General features: G+C 54.8%; 1 protein-coding gene across 1 annotated transcript in view; it reads right to left on the reverse strand.

The window, feature by feature from the left end:
• The window catches only part of SZT2 (SZT2 subunit of KICSTOR complex), a 55669-nt gene that overhangs the window by 15486 nt on the left and 21247 nt on the right, over window positions 1-18936 (reverse strand). The window contains exons 21-54 of the mRNA XM_032192596.1: window positions 17895-18008; window positions 17229-17426; window positions 16999-17111; window positions 16353-16494; window positions 15799-15963; window positions 14872-15076; window positions 14522-14634; window positions 13788-14046; window positions 12309-12474; window positions 12134-12226; window positions 11872-11953; window positions 11476-11757; window positions 10975-11113; window positions 10606-10722; window positions 10446-10509; window positions 9931-10116; window positions 9522-9860; window positions 9181-9370; window positions 8738-8812; window positions 8428-8566; window positions 8116-8227; window positions 7753-7873; window positions 7473-7625; window positions 7259-7361; window positions 6770-6887; window positions 6370-6481; window positions 5810-5928; window positions 5244-5408; window positions 4534-4618; window positions 1687-1875; window positions 1386-1583; window positions 859-1028; window positions 503-669; window positions 7-104 (exon numbers count right to left, since the gene is read on the reverse strand). Coding sequence (XP_032048487.1) covers window positions 7-104; window positions 503-669; window positions 859-1028; window positions 1386-1583; window positions 1687-1875; window positions 4534-4618; window positions 5244-5408; window positions 5810-5928; window positions 6370-6481; window positions 6770-6887; window positions 7259-7361; window positions 7473-7625; window positions 7753-7873; window positions 8116-8227; window positions 8428-8566; window positions 8738-8812; window positions 9181-9370; window positions 9522-9860; window positions 9931-10116; window positions 10446-10509; window positions 10606-10722; window positions 10975-11113; window positions 11476-11757; window positions 11872-11953; window positions 12134-12226; window positions 12309-12474; window positions 13788-14046; window positions 14522-14634; window positions 14872-15076; window positions 15799-15963; window positions 16353-16494; window positions 16999-17111; window positions 17229-17426; window positions 17895-18008 — 5091 coding nt within the window. The remainder of the gene's footprint in view (window positions 1-6; window positions 105-502; window positions 670-858; window positions 1029-1385; window positions 1584-1686; window positions 1876-4533; window positions 4619-5243; window positions 5409-5809; window positions 5929-6369; window positions 6482-6769; window positions 6888-7258; window positions 7362-7472; window positions 7626-7752; window positions 7874-8115; window positions 8228-8427; window positions 8567-8737; window positions 8813-9180; window positions 9371-9521; window positions 9861-9930; window positions 10117-10445; window positions 10510-10605; window positions 10723-10974; window positions 11114-11475; window positions 11758-11871; window positions 11954-12133; window positions 12227-12308; window positions 12475-13787; window positions 14047-14521; window positions 14635-14871; window positions 15077-15798; window positions 15964-16352; window positions 16495-16998; window positions 17112-17228; window positions 17427-17894; window positions 18009-18936) is intronic.

Genomic DNA, 18936 nt, shown 5'->3' on the forward strand with positions numbered 1-18936 from the left:
ACATACCCAGTTGGTTCATGAATGCCATCCACTGCTGGCAGGTTTGACTGAAAAGCGGGTGCATGGTGCCCACATCCCCTTCTTCCAACTGGCAGGCTCGGCGCCTGGGAAGAGGGAAGAGCAGCATCATTATACAAGATCAAAATCAAGACCAACAAAGGCAAAAAGGTGCAATGGTTCCCTTCCAGCTCCAGAGCAGAGCCCAGGGAATCCCCTTTTTGGGCTGCTATAGTGCTTGAGTTTTGTCCCCCTGGGTCTGCAGCCATAGGTGTTGTATGGGGAAGGGACCTCTGGCAGGGAGAGCCAGCTGTGCTCCCAGCAGCAATACAGATCACAGCTTTGTGTGTGGAAGGCAGCTCCCCTAGCTGGCTGCGTAAGGGAGACACTGCAAGGAAAGGGGATGTTGTACAGAGGGTTGAGCTGCACAAAGAGCCAGGGGGATGTCAGGCCGGGGAGCTCTGCGCAGCGACACCCCAGCTGCCTGGCCACAGCCCACACTCACCTCTGTGCCTGTTCCAGCTCAGCTGTGGCTGTGGCCCGATCCTGGCTCAAGTGCTGCTTGACGTTCTCCGTCTTGTGTCGCCGCCTTGTGCGAGCCTCTTCTGGCCTCTCCAGCACAATGTCATCAGTAGTCTTGGGGCTGCCCAGCTCTGAGGACTCTGCCTTGCTCTAGGAAGAAGCGGTGCAGGGTTAAGGCTCTGCATATCCACAGCCCAGCTGTTGCCCTGATCTCAAACACCCGGGTTACCGAGCCTGGCCTCCCTACCCCAGCCAGATCCCTCCCTTCTCTCCCTCCTGGCCTAACACACTGCGAGGCCCTGCGGGCCCTGCTCCCCACCAGTCCCTCAGCAGTGTTACCAGCATATCCCAGAAGCTGCGGCGGCCCAGCTTGCTTGTGGGTGTCACTGGCTCCCCAGGGCTGGCTGAAGGGGCAGATGTGAACTGCAAGGGTGGAGGGCAGCTCTTGCCAGTCCCACTGGTACTCATGGCCAGGCCCTTGGTCTCTGACATGGTCCTCCTTAGGCCTCCTGTGGAGATAGAGCAAATGAGATGCCTCAGAGCCCCCACTGTGACATCCACGTGCCCATGTCTTCTGTACACCACCATGGCTGGCCAGATGGAGAGAAGGGAGTGAGCCCTAAGCAACACCTGGCAAAGTTAATTTGGTCTTCTGGAGCAGAGATCAACCTCTAAAGATCTCTTCCAACCCTGTTTTTATGTTGCTTCTCCCCTGGGACATCACACAGCACAGCTGGCAGAGGGGACAGTGGATTCTTCCCTCCCCGGCCCAAATCCCCTCCCAGCACAAGCTGAGCTCCCACAGGGAGGACAAAAAAGGTTGGTGGGGGGCTCAGGGTGCCCGTCCCATCCCATCCCACTCTCACCCGCAGAGCTCAGCTCCTCCACGTCAGTGGCAGCCAGGGGGCAGGCGGCCTCCAGGCAGAGCGGGGCGGGCAGCACCAGGAACTCCATGACGGCGTCGCAGAGAGCGTGGCGCAGGGCCCCGCGCAGCTTCTCCGACAGCTGCAGCAGGCTGATGTTGCCCTTCTCCCAGATGTCCAGGCGCACCAGCACGCAGGGCTCTGCTGGGAAGAGGGTAGCCCTGCATGGTTCCGCACCCCCAACCTTCGGAGGCGCCCTGGGGGATGCAGAGGCAGCAGGGAATCAGCAATTTTCACTGCCTACCTGAAGGCAGGGTGCCGGCCTCAGGCTGGTGCTTGCTGACGGCAGTGAGGCTTTCGAAGTCAGCTTCCTGCAGCAGGCCCACGATGGGTGAGGAAGCAGCCGTCCTCAGGTGGTCGGGCCTCTCCCCGTGGGGCAGCACCGTGGGGCTGCCGTTCTCATCCACAAACGTCAGGGCAATGCACGCGATCCCTGTGGGGAGAGCCCCAGACAGCCCCTGTCACCCTCAGGGGCACAGTGGCCACCCCACGCCTGCCCATCAGGGCTTGGGATTGTCCTCTGACCACTCGGGTTTCACAGTGCCACGGGTGCACACGGCAAACAGAGCCCACGGGAAGGGAAGCAGCCAGGGGAGAGGTAACTAGCTGTGTTCATCAGGAGCCAGGGCAAGAAGCACACTGCTTGGCACTGGGTGTCCCCATCACCCCGAGAATCTCCCTCCTGCATCCCTCTGGGATGGGGCTCACCGTCCCTGTCCTCCCAAGGGACAGAGTACAGACAGAGCCCAGATATTCTCCAACAGCCCCCTCTGGGCTCACAGGACACTGACTCCCTGCAGAACAACACTACACGCAACACCTTGTTGCAGGTTACGCTCAGGGCCTGCTTCCCACTGCACATGCCTACAGACAGGGTGCCTTCCCCACACATCAGCACAGCTGGGGGACAAAAACCAGGAGTTCACCCCCTACAGCCCATCTCCTGGCCAGGACACCAAGGGAACAGCAGCTGGGATGGAGCTGTAAGGTCCAAAGCCCCCCAGCCAACTGAGCCAGCGCTCGGGGGACTGGATGGCAAAGCTGCCCCGAGGCGTGGATGGCAGGGTGTGCAGGGTGGGTGTTGTCACAGCCCTAGCAGCCTGTGCCCACATCTAACCAGCCGAACAACCTGGCTTCCATCCTGCCTAGAGAAGTGTAAACTCCTCAGCACCCTTTCCTCCAAGACATGCCAGGCGCAAGGGAGAGGGCACTGAGATGGAGAGCGCTGCTCCCAAAAGAGGGAGCTGGGCATTCAGGCAAGAGTGCAGCATCCCTGCATTCACGCCGAGGAAATCTTAATCTACAAGGCATTGGCAGAAGAATACAGAAGCTGCCTTATCTCATAGGTGCTCTGCACCAGACTGACATCTCTCTCCCCTAGCCAGGCACAGGAACAACCCTTTATCCAGCAAACAACGGAGAAATGTATCATTTCCTAAATATCAAAGCAAGAGGAAACCAGGACTTCACCCAGTCTCATCCCCCTTTGGAGCCTCGCTCAAGACCCTCCTGCCTCACGTGGCCTCTTGCTGCAGCAGGGCAGCTCTCTGGGATTTAGGTGTTAGTAAATCTCTGGCAGGCCTCCAGACCACAGCCCTTCCTGGAGCTCCACTCCGCTTCAGTCCACCTGAAGCAAGGAGATAACAGCTGAGCACAACGTCCCATGTCCTCTTCATGCTAGGGACACGTGTTCCAGAAAGGGGGGACCCACAGCAGTGCTTTCAAGCGGGCCAGGTCAGCAGCCACAGGAGCAGATGCTCGTTTGCACGTGCTCCCGAGAGGAGCTGGTTTGCCAAGCAAGCGCCAAGCACCGCAGCAGGCTCAGTCCCTTGGGGCAGAGCCGACGGCTGCTGCTGCCCTGCCAGCAGGGAACAAGGCTGCCAGTTCTGTCACAGGAGCACGGAGAAGCAGAAATGCAACAGGTAAGAAACAGCCCTGACAGGGTGGACACAGCCTGAGCTGTGTAGCTATGGGAAGAGGTAAGATGGCAAGGGCTGCCAAAAACCTTCCTGCCCAGAGCTTTGGAGCTTGGCTACGCATTCATCCATTGCACCCTGTGAAGATGTTGGGGTGCAAGTGACCTGCAAGCTCCCAGCTATGAAGGGCTCTCCAAGCCCCCTCCAACCCAGGCTCCCTGAAGGACAAAGTACACGTCTAGAGGTACCCGGACACTCCAGTCCTTCGGTGTGCAAGGCAGCCCCCAGCCCACACACAGGGAGCATGATGGTGCTATGCCCTGAGGCTTGGGACTGCAACTGGAAGACTACAATCCCTGTCCTTCTCAGGGATGAGATGGCCATTTAGGCCTGCAGGGAAAAGGGCTGTAGAACTTTGAAGCTCACTGCCTGCAAGCAGGTTGTTTGCTCATTTGTTCTGTTTGCTCATTTGTTCTGTTTGCTCATTTACCCAGCCAGCAAGAAAAAGGCGACTCAGCTGGATGGACACACACACAGACACACAGAGGAGTCAGAGCTGAAGCCACAGCACAAGGGGAACAAGAACAGCAGGGACCAGAGGGACCAGGGATCTGCATGAGAGGGGAAACTAGAGTAGTACTTGGAGCCAGAGGTGCTACCTTGGAAGTGGGAGAGTGGAAAGAGGTGCTGCACAAGGTCCGACATGGTACCTACACAACAGAAGAACATTCAGACTGTGCACAAGGGACACAACAAGACTCACGATGGCCAGGTAACAGACCACATGGCCTTGGCACAACACGACACAACAGCGTGCTGCAGGATTAGCCCTATCCAATCCTTCCTCCAGCAGTCCACAGGAAAGAGCAAAGGCATTGCCCCTACAGCTGTGCCCCAGGCTCTGTCTTGCCCCACAGCAGCTGCAATCTAGAGCTGCTTCCTACACCCACAAGCCAAGCTTAGCAAGTTGCTCTGGGGGACTCCTTAGCTCCGTTCTACCATCCATGCAGTTCTGCAGTCTCCCAGGCACATGCCCTGCACATCCCTTAGCCACTGCTCTGACACTGGCCCTCCTCAGTCATTCAGAACTCTCCAACATGGGAAGTCGCCCCCCAGTGCACAGCCCCATACCCTCCTTCAAAAAAAAAAAAAAAAAAAAGAGTTGAGCACAGTACCTTTTCCACCAGTGCCTTGGCCACCCGGCTTGTTGTACAGGTAGAGATCCTGGTCAGGGACACTGCCACTGTGGTTGAAGTAGTGCTGAGGGGCACAAGAAAGAAAAAAGTGAGAGACGAGAGAACCTCCACTGACTGGAAGCAGAGGTCCACATGTGCAGAGCTCATTCCCCAGTATGTAGCAGGCAGTCCATACCTACTTAAAAACCACTTACCAGTGGAGTCGTGGCAACTGTTTGGCAGAAGGACCCTCCTACAGCTCTATGCAGTGTTACAAGGCACTGCACATCTGGCCTCACCTTCTATTCTTGCTATGGCCATGCTGAAGGAGTGGGTAGCTGCTCCCAAACTTTTATTAACCCCGATGTTTCAGTCTTTAGAGCTTGGCTGTGCAATGAACCAAGCTCAACTTTTCAAGTAGGTCTCTTCTTATGCTCCTGGGAGAAGACTAAAGCTCATAAAGCATGAGCTTTATGGCTGCTACGTTTTGCACAGCAAGCGACCACTTGAGACAAAGCGAGGCCTGTCCGGGTTTACACCAAGCCACACAGGATCTGCTTGCTGCCCTGCACAACTCCTCCAGACTTTACTATTCAGTGTCAATTCCTCCTTAACAACACACGGCAGAGCTGGGAACACAGCAGCTGAGCTGCCCCAGCAATCACCCCCCAGCAGCAGGTGGAAGCTGGGCAGACAGTCACTCTCCTCACCTTGAAGTGGTGCTCCACGTTGCTGTCCGTGTACTTTGGGGTGTGCAGGAAGATGAGCAGGTTCTGGCGCAGGTAGTAGGCCACTGCATGCAGCCAAGGTAGAGCTGAAGGTGGCAGCACAAACTGCAGGACTTCTGTGGGTGGCGTCCCAGGGGGCTGGATAAACTGCAGAAAGAAGGCTTTAAAGCTCAGCTGAGTCTAGCAGGATGCCCTGGGGCATTGATATGTATCTGAATGACACCAGCTGGGTGCACAAAGGGAGAGCACGGTGTGCAGAGCCCAGACAGCACCCTGAGACAGACATGGGGCCAATGTTCCATGTGTATTCACAGGGAGGCCCTGCCATGCTGGCAATCCCAGCAGGGGTGATCCCACCAACTACCCTGGCACTCACACAGCGTGTATGTCTGTGAATGCCAGACTAAGCCACCACTGGAGCTGGGATGGGATGTAGCAGACTGCCCTGGCCTTCTCTGCCCTGGGGCAGAGAAGGGCTGAGATGGGTCAAAAAGAAGGAAAAGAGTGATGTGCGACAGGATGAGCAGAGCTGTTATCCTGGTAGGTACCTCAACATCTGCTGGGGTCAACTTGCAGTTCCGCACCAGCATCACAGTGATAATATCCAGGGTGGCCTCGTCCAGGCGCCTGCGCAGCACTTTCACCAACTCATCTGTGATCTCAGGCCCTAACAAGGAAGCAGAGGCACAAACAACTTTTTCACTTCATCCGGTAATGACCACAGCCACTTCCCTCTACCTGTCCAGATTGTACCACCCTCACAAACACCTCTCACAGGGAACTTATCTTTCCCCACCATCAACTTCTTCAGACATCATTTTCCACCTGTTCTTGAACACAAAAGGCTACTGACAAAGCAAAGACAAATGTACTTCTGCACAAGGAAAGCTGGCATAAGCCACCTGGTCTGCAAGAGGTCTCATCATGGGTACTTTCCTCGTATTTCCACCCAGGCAGAACGGAGAGCTGCTCTGGTCTAAGGAAGAGCAGCTTGCTCCGGAGGAATGTTCTCTCTTTGTTCTTCAAGCAAAGAGGGCAAGGACCAGAGCTTCATTCCTCTGCTTTGCAGCAGTACAGTTTATCTGCTGCCTGGTTTTGTAATGCTTACCTGCTGGGGCAACTCCATGGACCATCAGCTGGATGTGCCTGTCTACCTGTCCCACTGGACGAGCAGAGTCCACACTACGGCACGAGGCTGTGTCCAGAGAGGAACGAGAGCCCTGGAAAGGCAAAAAAAAACCCAACACAACAAACAACAAAAAACAGATGCATGAAAGCAGTTCCCATGTGAATCCCAGAACCAGTACCAGCCATACTTGTCAGCAAGGTCAGGCAGAAGCCCCTACTGCTGCCCCCACACACATCCGCAATATAAGTTTTACCCTACATAAAATCCAGGTAGCTGGAACTACCAAGTTTCCCCTTTTCCCCAAACACCCATCCTCCTCTACTCCACACACACACTCTGTGACCAAAACCCACGTGCAGTCCCAGAGAGCAGCACTCACTGTTAGATCCTCAGTGTAGATGGGCTCCTGACTGCGTGTCAGTGCCAGGGAGCGAGATGCTGGATTACCGGTGCTCTCTGCTTCCCACACCTTCCCGCTGTATGTGGTTTCAGTCAGCCTGAATATAGGAGGAAGACATGTCAGCCTCCCTTCCCAAGAATGGCAGCATCATACCAGAAGATATACATCCTCCTTACTCTCCCCCCTGAGGACTTCCCAGGAATCAGTCCTTACAGCACAGAGCTTGTACAAAAATGGGTCTGTTTCCCTCACATAACAACAATTTCCTTCCAGGTAAAGATTTAGTGCAGGAAGAGCAGCAGGGGTCTGGTTTGGCATGACTCTGATTCACCAGAAACCAGACATTTGCTGCCTGGGTCACAGCAGGGTCCCTGAGGCTGGGTAGACACTTCCTGCCCCAAAGAGCTCTCCGCCTGGTGCAATATGTAGCAGGGCAGGGTCACGCCAACACGTCAAGCTGACTCTTACCTGAGGTAGAAGACAGATTTAGTGGCACGCTCCTGGTAGACAAACATATTCTTCCTGTTCACCACAGAGAAGGCGTTGAGCACCGACCGAAGCGCCTGGATAGCTGTGGGCAACGTGGGACGTTAGCTACCCCACACCCCCTCCTGTCGTGCCAGTCCAGCCAGAAGCCAGACTCCTGACACACAAAGTGAGGAGGAACCCGGGCTGTACACACCTCGCGAGACCCCCATGTTGGGGCCCATCTTGAGGCGTGAATGCACGTGGATGAGCGTGCTCCACACCACGTCACAAGCAAAGTGCCCCGGCATGAACTGCATGGTGGCAGCCAGGTAGTCCCGGGGCTGGTAGCTCTCCTCTACCGAGTAATCTGCAAAGAAAATAGCACGTCCTTGGGGCCATCACACAATGGTGGTTTTTTTCTTTGTTTTTGTTTGTTTTTTGTTTTTAAGTCAGCTGCACTGCTGCTGAGGCAGAGCCAAAAGGAGTATTCGTACCATCTGTGGGCAAGACACGCTGCCTGTAGGGAGTTTCACTCTTCCAAATGTCCTCCTCGCTCTCTGCCACCAGCAACGAGTTGCATACGTGGCTGTCGTGCAGGTCTTGCAGCAGCAAGCGCTGTAACAGATGAGAAAAGACAAGTCCTGTTGTTTCCACAGCCACACAAGACAGCAACGGGGAAGTCCTAGGGCCAGACAGAGTCCCTTTTCCTTTGACCCCCAAGCTGGGACTCCACCTGCTGAACTGGCTCCCACGCCCTGCTCAGAGCTGGGCCTGGACCAGCCAAACTCCAGAGGTCCCTTCTCATCTAAGCCATCTAATGACTGGCAGCTCTACCCCTGTCCTCTGCAATTTGTTACCTGATTGACAACCCTGCAGATTTCACTGATCTTCTTCACCACCATCTGGTTGAGACTCTGGCACTCCCCTGGCTGCTCTTCTTCTGTCTCTGCTGCCTTCTCCACGCTCAGGCTGCTTTACAGGGAAGGGGAGAGAGGGGTCAGTAGGGCACCTGGACAGTGCCCATCTGTGTGTGCAGAAAGGATGGTGGCTTTCCCCACACAGAGCACCAGTCTAGTCCTGCAGCTCCCCACCCACACAGGGCAGGAAGGAGATCCTGCCCACAAAGATGAGCGAGCAACAATGAGGCCAGACAGCAGGACCCTCCTTACCGTGTGTGGTAATAGACTTCCACTCGGTCCTGCTCAATTTTTATGATGAGCCAGAAGTCCGGCATGAGGGGACACCTGGGTTCCTGGTCACTCATTAACGCCTCCTCGTACTCCGAGTCACTGCTCCCCCCATCGTAACCTGCAACGCATCCTCACTTCAGTCCCAGGCTGCAAGCTCTGGGAGGTTAAAGCCATTCCCAAGCCCTGTCCTCAGGGCTCAGCCCAGCCCAGACACACAGCCCCGTGCCCTCTGCTACTGCCTCACTGCCAGCGCCTGGCTGCACGCTGCTGCTGTCAGCACCGAACTCACCCAGGTGGTCGGAGTCCATGCTGCCCTGGCTTGACACAAGGCTCTGCACGCGGCTGGGACGCTGCTTGCTGGAGCCTGCAAAGGGAAGAGGAGCTGATGAAAGCACCCGCTAAGCCCCTTCACATGCTCCACATATTAGAGAAGTGCTATGGGCAGGCAGTGCTGGGTACAGGCCTCAGGCAGCCATTCCTGGTAACACCAGGAATTTCATGTCATTACGGCTATCAGTGCAGCAGCACAGACTACCCCAGGTAACATTAAACAGCAAATTGTCTGCACCCTGGCAAGGGAAGGGGAGATGAGTAGCCCTGAGTGCTGATTCTGGTGTCTGGGGACTGGAACAGGAATAACAGATGTGTTTCATGCACTACAGCCAAAATTGGGCCCTTCCCTTAAAAACTTCCAAGGCTGAGGTACACCCTGCCCACATTTGCAGCTCCTACCTTCCCTGCCCTGTGTTACAGACTCAACTAGGCTTGCTGCAGATGGTGTCACTAACGGTGATTTCTCACTGTTGCCCTTTTCAGAAGACGAGGATGGCAGGGACTGTATGGTTGTCTCCAGAGCTGTCTCCTCCAGGGAGTCATGGCCAGGTGCTCTGCTCTGCTCAAGGCTCAGTGCTTCTCCTGGGACCTGCACACAAGCCGAAGTTGCAAAAAATGACCAGAAAAACAGGCACAAAACCCAACCACACCCCTGCACATCACCCTCCTGCATCCCTCTACCTTCAGTTAGCAGAAGGTCCCACACCGTCCCACCACCAGACCACCTTAGTGTCCCTCACCTCATCCTGCACGTGGCTGCCCCCACCTACAGGGTTTCCAGCTTCTGGCACAACGCGCATCTCACTCTCTGGCCACCCCCAGAGACCCTGGGCTTCTTCTGGGAGGGCACAGCTTGCATGGTGCAGCGCAGAGCTCTCTGCCTCTGCCTCACTGCTCCCCTCCCGGCCCGCCTGGCCCAGGGCTGTCCTGGTGCTCCCTCCAGTTTGCTGCTGCACGCACGGTGTCCCTGCTGGGTTTGGGGCTGCCCGTCTGGAGTGCAGGCGGCTGATGGAGATGTAGTGGTAGTCACTGCCTTCTGCATTCAGCACGTAGCCTGGTAGAGCCATTCTTCTGAACTCCTGCAACACAGGGAAGAATAAGCATCCCGCTAACTATGGGTAGGACGCTGCCTCAGGGCCCCCTCTTTACCTCCTTGAACTTCTCCAGCGAGTGCTCGGGTCCAAAGACGAACTGGAGCAGCACCACCTCGCTGTGGCAGCTGGGCCGCCCCTTGGAGTTGTAGATGTGGGTGGCCACCCGGTGCAGGATGGAGGTGCTGATGACCTGCGAGTGGCGCAGCGCAGACACGATCTCATCGTCCAGAAGCCAGCGAATCTGAGCAGAGCAGGGAGACAGAGCAGCCTAAGTCACCTCCAGCTGCAAGGCTGCCCCAGTTTTCACCCAAGTCCCATCATTATTCATGTCTTTCTTACTGTACCTAAGAAAAGGGTTCTGGAAGAGAGGCCCCCCTGTCCCACCCCAACTGGAGTAAGAATTTTACACATTTTGGGGCAGCACAAGGCCAACAGCCTCTGTGATACAAGCAAAGTTACTTTGGTTGACAGAGGCTACAGCCTGGAGCAGGCTAGGAAGCGTGGAGCAGCAACTGTGTGCTGTGGCAAATTGCTCCAGTTAGAAGCAAGCAACGGGCAAGGCTGCCTCACCTCATTCATAGTGGCTTCAATCGCCTGCCTGTGCACTCCAGGGAGGTTGGAAAGTGCAGGGTGCCTAGGGAATAGCACAAGAATAATCTATCAGTTGTTCTCATTCATGCAGCCACCACAGCGCAGCAAAAGGAGCCCACAGAAAGCTGCAGCACCATACCTCTCATCTCCTGTGGACGGGAGCCGGTCCAAGTTGTGCATGATATCCTCATCTGACCGGAAAGAGGATGGCTGCCCAGGAGAGCGGGTGAAGGACACGCTGCTCTCTGAGGTGCATCTGCCACAGGAGAGAGAGCGGGCTGAGCATCAGCTTCTGAGCCAAAGAGGATAAACAGACAGTCTCCAGAGGAAAAAGAAAGGATCCCTCTAAAAGGTGAGCCTATCCTGGAAAAACCTTAGTTTTCTAAGGGCTGTGGCAGGCTCTGTGAGGAAGATAATTCCCAGTCTCAGTACAGAGAGAGGACCTGAAACTGTCTTGCTGGGAAGGGCAGGCAGAGGATGGGTAAAGGCTGGGCCTCTCCCCACCTACCTGTTGTGGAGAATGTCTGTATTCACAACTTCTATCTCCAGGGGTAGCGTCAGCACAAAGATGTCCAGTGTCACACAGAGGTCCCCCAGATCAATCGTGTTCAAGCCCTGGCAGCTTTCCAGACAGCCCAGAACTTCCCCTGAGAAGAGATCCCAGATGAAGGACATCATACAACAAACAGCTCTGCTTGCACACACACACAGCCTGCTGGTATGTAGAGAGATTGCAAGAGGTGGCTATTGTCCCACACCTGGACAGGCCCAAGAACATCACCATCCTCCATGGTAATTCCATAATTAAACCCACAGCAAGTGGGAGACCTGGTGAGAATGTCTCTCTCTGATGCTAGGAGACCATGGGGGCTCCAGTACAGGGAGGGCTAGTCCATCGAGAGTGCTGTTCAGGACACAGCACGTTTATTTTATTCCAGGGGTGCTCCCCCAGCTGGGACTCCACAGATGCCCTGCTGCCCTGTAACTTCACAGCAAGGCTTGTGCTTACCTAGACAGGTTGGTAGGGATTGCACAGGCATGGAGCTGTGCTGGCTGCGCAGCTTCACAGAGCAGGTGAGGTGCACAAAGAGTGGGGGCATCTCCTGCTCCAGGAACTCTTGCTCGTTGAGCGAGTCCCCTCCCAGCACGCTGAAGGAGTCATCATCCTGGTTCACTGTGTTGGAATCTGAGAGGGAATCTGTGTCGGGGAACTCATGCTCCAGCTTCTCACGGTACTCCACCTCCAGCTCTGGGTCACTCTCTGTGGCAATGCAGCACCCAGACACAGCTCCTGTTGACACAGGATCCCTGTTAGCAAACAGACCCCACCAGACACAGCCAAGCTCCGACAGACATAACCACAGTGAGATATTTTCTTCTCCAGGACAGACCAAGCAAGTTTTACCTTCTTCAGCTGCCAGTTCTGCCTCTGATCCCTCCATTTCCTCACTGCCTTTCCTGTCTGTCTGATCCCGGGATGCCTCTTCCTGGGGGGAGAGGAGAAGGGCAGGTACTAGAACCGTGCCAGGCAGCGAAGCAGGCTGTTGATGCCCTCCAAGGGCTCAGTCTGCCCAGGAGTCCACCAGCCCAAAATCCAGATCTGATGACAAGTAAAGCTACTTCGCTCCACAAAGACTGGGTGCCTGCCAGGGCAGCACCATGCCTACCTCCTTCTTGGCTGATGGTGGGCAGTAGAAGAAATAGTGAGGATTTGATGGCACTGGCTTGAAATGTAAACTTCCAATTTCCAGGAATTTTTCCTAAAAGAGAAATCCCAAACATGAGGCAGACATTTCACTCCACTGTCCTGTGGGAGCCAAGCCAAGCTCCCATGTTCCTCACCTGGATAATTTTATGCAAGTCAGGGTGTGCCTGGCAGGGCTGTCCAATTTCAAGCAGTGAAAGGGGAAACTCTGAACAGCAACTGGTGCCCCCACTGCTCTTCGGCTCTTCTGTAGGGCTAGCAACATTATGGGAGTCCTGCTCACTGTAGTCCTCCATTTCCGCACTGAAAGGATTGCAGACAGGTCAGACAGGTGAGTCAAGAAGCAGTAGTTATATGTATTATCTACCCAGCAAGCATCCCACCTCACAGTTCCTCACATCTCATCTGTGTAAACACAAGGTGACTTGTATGTCCCCACAGTCCCCACCCGTGCAGCCCCAGAAGCCCTCCTCCTACCCACGAACCCAGATAAGCACCAAGACTGTCTGAAGTGAGGCCAGAGGCAGCCTAACCACACCAGTCCTGTGGTCACTTACTCTGCAGCACACTATCCCCTCCCTGGGAAACAGAGACAAGTGGCCGAGTATAAGATCAGCCTGGAGCAGTGTGAATTCCCAAAACCCAGTTCAAGGTGTTTCACAGCAAATATTGCCATGCCAGCATTCCTGATGTCTTGGCAGGACAGAGAGCACAAAGCTCAGGCCCACGCACACACATCGGCTCTGTGACAGAATCAGTCCCTACAACTCAGAGAAAGTGATCTGGGGAGTGCAATGAAGGTTGGTCAGAGTACTGCCAGGTGCCCAAAGTAGTAATACAGATGGCAGATACATCCTTCAGAAATGTTTATTATAAATCACCAGTCCCAACTCAGATTGTGTATTTTATAAACCAAGTAAAGTTCCCACAGCTTCTCTCTGTGAAAGTTGCACTTGACGAAGTGACTGCACTATCCAAACACTGAGTATTCTTCAAAAACAGAGCCTCATCTCGCTGACTGACAACATGAGGAGAAATAGGGTTGGGAATTCCCAACAAATTCTAGTGAACTCACATGAAGGAACCAAGGATAGCCAAGAGCAAACAGAGGATGAAGAACTTAGAATGTTTCTTCAGCACACAGCATAGTAAGGCAGAGTATTTCTCCCTCCTTAGGTTTCCAGAGGCAACACAAAACTCAGAAATATCCTAGCACGACAGACGTTTATGATCAAATGGTAAAGCTTGATGTCACCTGTCCTGTTCACCAGAGTCAACAGCAAATCTCTAATGAGTCAGGCAGCAGGAGACACATGCTCCAGAAACAACATATCTGAGAGTGTTACTTGCAGACAAACTGCCCTTCAGCCCAGGCCAGTTGGGACTTACGAGATAAGACTACAAGAGACAGGTAGAAGATGCATGTCACCAGAGATCATAAAACCAAGAAGGTCCTGGTAGACACCATACTAGGTGCATATTCCAGTGGAAATGTCTTTCCCTACACACGTCTCTTAACACCTGCCCCATGACACCCTTCCTAGAAGCAGCAGCAGACTCTTGATCTGTCCCAGCCCAGCATTCAGAACACAAGCAAGACCAAGGCGGGCCCCTACCTGGATTCAGAGACCAAGACACCCCGTTCCCTAGAGCTCTGCTCCTCCTCTTGTTCTACGCTGCCCACTTGGAAACTGGCCGCCTTGGGGTGCATACGGAAGTGTTGGTGGCTCTCTCGGAAGGAGCGGACGTGGCTGCACACTGTCAGCAGGAAGTTGGTGATGTCGATCTCCTGGAGCAGCTCCTCGCAGTAGTCCATGGCTGTGAGCAGGTCCTGGGAACTGATGCTGTGTGACTGCTGAAGGCTCTTGAACAGCCCTACGGATCAAACACAGCTCTTGAGCCCACTGCAAGGACGTGAGGCCATGAGAATCATGCAATAGGCACATTCTGGGGAGCAAAGACCAGGCTTTCACCAAGTGCCAGCACAGAGCTGCTGTCAATGCAGTCAGTGCTGGGAGACAAGACTCAGTCAGGACGTCTAACACTGTGCGTTAGCCTGGCTTTGGCCATGCCAAGAGTGGCCTAGGGATCTCTCACCCTGAAGGTGAGAGAAGAAGCCCAAGAAGGAATCCCACCACCACAGCACTGCACAGATCCAGGAACAGCCAGTGCAAGGCCTACATGGAATATACTGAGGCATCTTTAAATCCTTCCTGGTGAGAGAGCTGTCCCACAACATCTCCCTTTTTCCTCGGGGTAACATCACAGGAAAAATACGACGTTGCTTTCTTAAAGGAGACCCAGGGCCCAGTCCCAACGCTGCCTCAAACCCCATCATGCTACTCCTCACCTTTCACGTAGCACTGGTGGGAGTGTTCCTGCAGCAGCGTGCAGTAACTCACCAGCTCCTTATGCTTGTGGTCTAACCAAGCAGCAGCAGGAGGACGCTCCAGAGACTGGGACCTGGGAAAAAAGGAGCCACAGAAGCCTTCAGCACCTGTAAAGCATGTTTTAGACTGTAAATGGCTCTGGCGCCAGTAAAGCAGAGCCATAACACGTGCACAGGCAGTGGCTGCTCTAAGGTAGATAAGCCAAGCCAAAAGAAGAAGGCAGGGCTAGAGCCAGCCTCTTGTCAGGGGCACTCCTGACAAGGGATGCGGCTCTGCCCTCTGTCTAGGAGCCAACTATGGTTGGCATTACCTGAAAAAGATGTCCCGGGGAGGACGATGTGTCCGTGGGCTGACAAGCTGCTCCCGTAACAACTCCAGAGAGCAGCTGTAGATATAAATGGGGCAGCGAAATCTGCGACACTCGCCAAGCTCATTTTGTGAGTTCTGGCGACAGAAGGAGATGTGGACATCTCTCCGTGAGGGGCCACCCTGTTCTCCAGTGTCACGGCTCACTTCTGCAAGAGAAAGAATCCTGAGACAAAGGCCTTCGACGGGCTCCTCATTCCTGGCCTGCAAGGTCATGGCTCCTACAGCAGCATCCACAGGCAGGTATTGGTTTTACAAGCTTCTCACCATGCAAACCCCTGGGCTGTTTCCCCCAGCCAGCACCCAACCACTCAGCACAGTGCCTCGGCCACACTGATGTCCTTCCCGGGCAGCTGTGACCTGTCACCACCGTCACCACCTCCTGCAGCAGCACAACCTGCCATCCCCAGTGCAGACCTGGCTGACTACACCAGGGGCTGATCACCCAAATGCCACACACCAAGACACCACCTGTGCCCTGCTCCCTGAGGCAATGCGCTGCTGGTAGTGCCAGCCTGGATCATAATGCGATAGTTGCTGACTTTCCTGTGCAAACCAGTGACTGCCATTCCTAGTAGCCTCTATAAGCCTGCAGCCTCCCGGTCCACAAGGAGCCAGCCTTGGGCCATGCTCACTTGGCTCATGTTGCTCTCCTTCACTCTCCCATAAACAGCATGAAAGTTGGCTGAGGTTTTGCTGTGCCCCTTGTCCTGATCCTGACTATGCTGACTGCCAGGCAGGAGCTGACAGGCTGCAGTGGGGCATTATTCCTGCTACCCAACCTGCCCACCAGCAGGAACTGGGGTGCTTGGGAATAGCAAAGGAAAGGCCTTGCCCTAATGTTAGCCGGGCGTAGTTGTGAGGGCAGTACCATGCGCTGGCGTTATGCTGAGGGTGGGTAACGGCACTGCAGCATCCCCTTCTTCAGGCTCAGCCCTGCCTCGCTCTGCAGGGACAGGTCTCAGGGTATCCTCTCCAGATCTACTCTCATCTTTTGGAGGTTTGTCCAATCCACACGCCATCAGCTTCTGCACATCTGGAAAAAAACAAAAACACACAGCAATCCTCCTCTGTTCAGTGTGAGCAGCTTAACCCCTCCACGTACATCCCCAAGAGCACAGAGGTTCCCGCTGCCTGTGTTCCAAAGAGTTCCTCCAGCTGAGCCTACCAGCCCCAATGCCCACAAGCAGGGACTCTCCCAAACCATCCCATCAGCAGTGAGCATAACCACGTCCAAGGAGAGAACAAGACATTCATCACTTGGCACTGCTCTATTCTTGGCCATATAGCACAAGAACACTGGGTCTAGATTCTGCTGTTCAGTTTTCCCTCCATCCTAGAAGAGCTGATTCTGCTTTTATTGTTTTCCCGAGGAGGTGCTTGGGACTGCTGGATCTTCTCCCTCCCCACAACAGGGGGCCTCACCTGAGAAGGTGGCTGGCAGGAAGGTCAGGAAGACGTGCTGCGGGTTGACCAGCTTTGCATAGCATCGCCACTGCGGGGGAAAGGGCCCTGAAGCATCACTGAGGGTCGCATCATCCTCAGGCAGCTCTGCGTTGCCAAGGCTCTGACAAAAGAGCAGAAGCTGGGTAAGTTCACAGCACATGGCACAGCCTACCCCAGGGCAAGAAGCAACCACACAGAGAAAGTTCCTCCACGACTGCTGGTTGGCACGGTGCTGAAATCACTCTGTGGCGAGTCCACGCAGCATTCTCAGAGCAGCCTGGCTCCAGGAAGCACAGTGCACACAGTCACAAGACGCTTAACTCCAACCAGCTTTGCTGGGGCTGGTTCTGACCTCAAGGCAATGATTGCCTATGGTTTCTGAGCTCCTTGCAGCGCATCATCAGTGCTGCTCTAACAGGCTAGGCCCATGGTGAGTGCAACTGCCCACACATCTACTGGATACCTGCTTGACTTCAGCCACAGGCTGCAGATTAAACTGCTGCCAGTTGTGGAGAAAACAGCAGCCTCTCAATGCTCTCAACCCATTTGCTGACTCTCCTCATCCTCAACAGCTGCTGCCTTGCCCCAGAGAGGACTCAGGGGAGGGACAGCAGCATAACAGTACCTGCAGAGTACTCGTGGAGCCAGTCATATCCCTGGTGCCATTGCTGCCAACCAGATGATAGGATGCAGAAGCATCCTGCTGCTCCCCGGTCCCAGAGGCTTTCAAGGTTTCTTCTGGAATGGAGCAGAGAAACCAACCTGAGGAACACCAGCTGAGGAAAAGACTAGAAAGCAAGGCTCCTGAGACACCCCAGCCGCCAGCGTCCCTGCTGCCATGCTCCTGGCCCTTACCTCGGATCACGGGCAGAGTGAAGGGTGGTTGATGGCCATCACGGTCCCGCTGCAGCACCTGCTCCATGAAAGCCACGTGATCAGCATCAGCCATGGGGATCTCCCGATCACTGAGGTCATGCTGCAGGCAGCCATGGAAGAGGTTTAGTAGCATTTCATTGGGCACAAATGAAGAGTCCTTGGTCACCTCCTCATTCTCTGCTCCAAAACAGAACCACGGCAACTTCAGAGACAGCATCTCCACAGCCACCACCAGCCCAGGCTCCCAGGAAGCAGCCCCTTGCAAAGTGACACTTGCACACAGCCACAAGTTTCCCCCAGCACCCCTGCAGGGCTGCCTTGGAGGATGCAGAGATGCAGTGCCAGCCTCACGAACTGCCCCGCCCTGACTCGCCATGCTACTGTAACTGTTCTGATGCCCAGGGAGAAGGACAAGAAACTGCCACACAGAGCAATTGCCTAGCTTGGATGCTTCCAAAAGCAGCTCAACAAAAATGCCATCCCAAGAAAGCCATGTATCTGCACAGCCCTCGGGCTGCAGAGCTGGGAAGAACAGAAGAGGCACAGCAGCCCCCCCAGCTGCTTCCCAGGGAGACAAGAACACACAGCGGGGTGCCCAAAGCCAGGCAGAGGACAGGAGAAGGCAGGCAGTGAAGAGGCACTTACCTTTCGTCAGCATCAGGAAGAACATTTCGACCTGCTGGCACCTGGGCAACAGCTTCATGAGGTTGAACTGGAACGGGATCTCATGCACTCGGAAACCAGCCCCCATGTCCGGATCTAGAAGAAGAATTGGGAACACGACATTCCTCGTGGCATCACAGAGTCCTGCCCCCCTGGTCACCTGCACGTGCACGGCGCCAGCCCCAAACACAGCACACGAGCACAAGTGACAGCGAAGAGCAACACTGCCCCAACTCCCCCGGCTTGGGAGGGCAGAGGAATACAAAGAATGAATGTGGGGGAAGATCAAAGCCTGCTGGAACCTGGTTATGAGGTACCTGCAGAGAGGTACTTCCCTCTTGGAGTCCCCTGGGCTTAGTGCCATCTTCATACAATGGCACTAAGCCCAGGGGACTGGGAAACCACGAGGCCCTACGCAACCCAGGCCGCCTGCAGCAGAGCCAGGCCCACAAAGAACCACACTTTAGTGTCACAGAAAACACTGCTGGAGGCCAACAGCCATGCTAGGACCCAGAGGCAGCCTCTGATGCCAAAGATGCCATGGACAAGGACACCTCTCTCTTCCCCCCAGCTCCTGTGAGCGATCTCCCACCCGGCAGGCTCTGCACATCCCTGCAGACATTTCCTGTGCGTACTCAGGAAGGAGTCTCTGACCTCCTCCATGCCCTGAGCTTGCCTGGCCCTCTCCTTCTCCCACGGGACAAGTGAAATGACCCAATGGGGCTCCTTCAGGTCCTGCCCCTAGACTTTGGGATGATCTTAGCTCCCTCAAAACCACTCAACACCTGTTGTGTTATCCACTGGAAGGCAAGCAAACGGAAGATCCAGGATGGGATAAACTAGTGACAAGAAGCTTAACTAGCAGCAACATTAAGGCTAGATATTGGGGAAAAGCTTTAAAGCAAAAACAGTGAGATACCAGAACAGATTGCCTGGCAAGAGTGAACCCCCCCCCCACATTCCTGGATTTCTCAGTGAATTACGATAATCCTGTCAGATCAGAGTAGCACGATCCTACCCTGAA

Source organism: Aythya fuligula, chromosome 8, assembly GCF_009819795.1.
Source record: "Aythya fuligula isolate bAytFul2 chromosome 8, bAytFul2.pri, whole genome shotgun sequence".
Taxonomy (NCBI): domain Eukaryota; kingdom Metazoa; phylum Chordata; class Aves; order Anseriformes; family Anatidae; genus Aythya; species Aythya fuligula.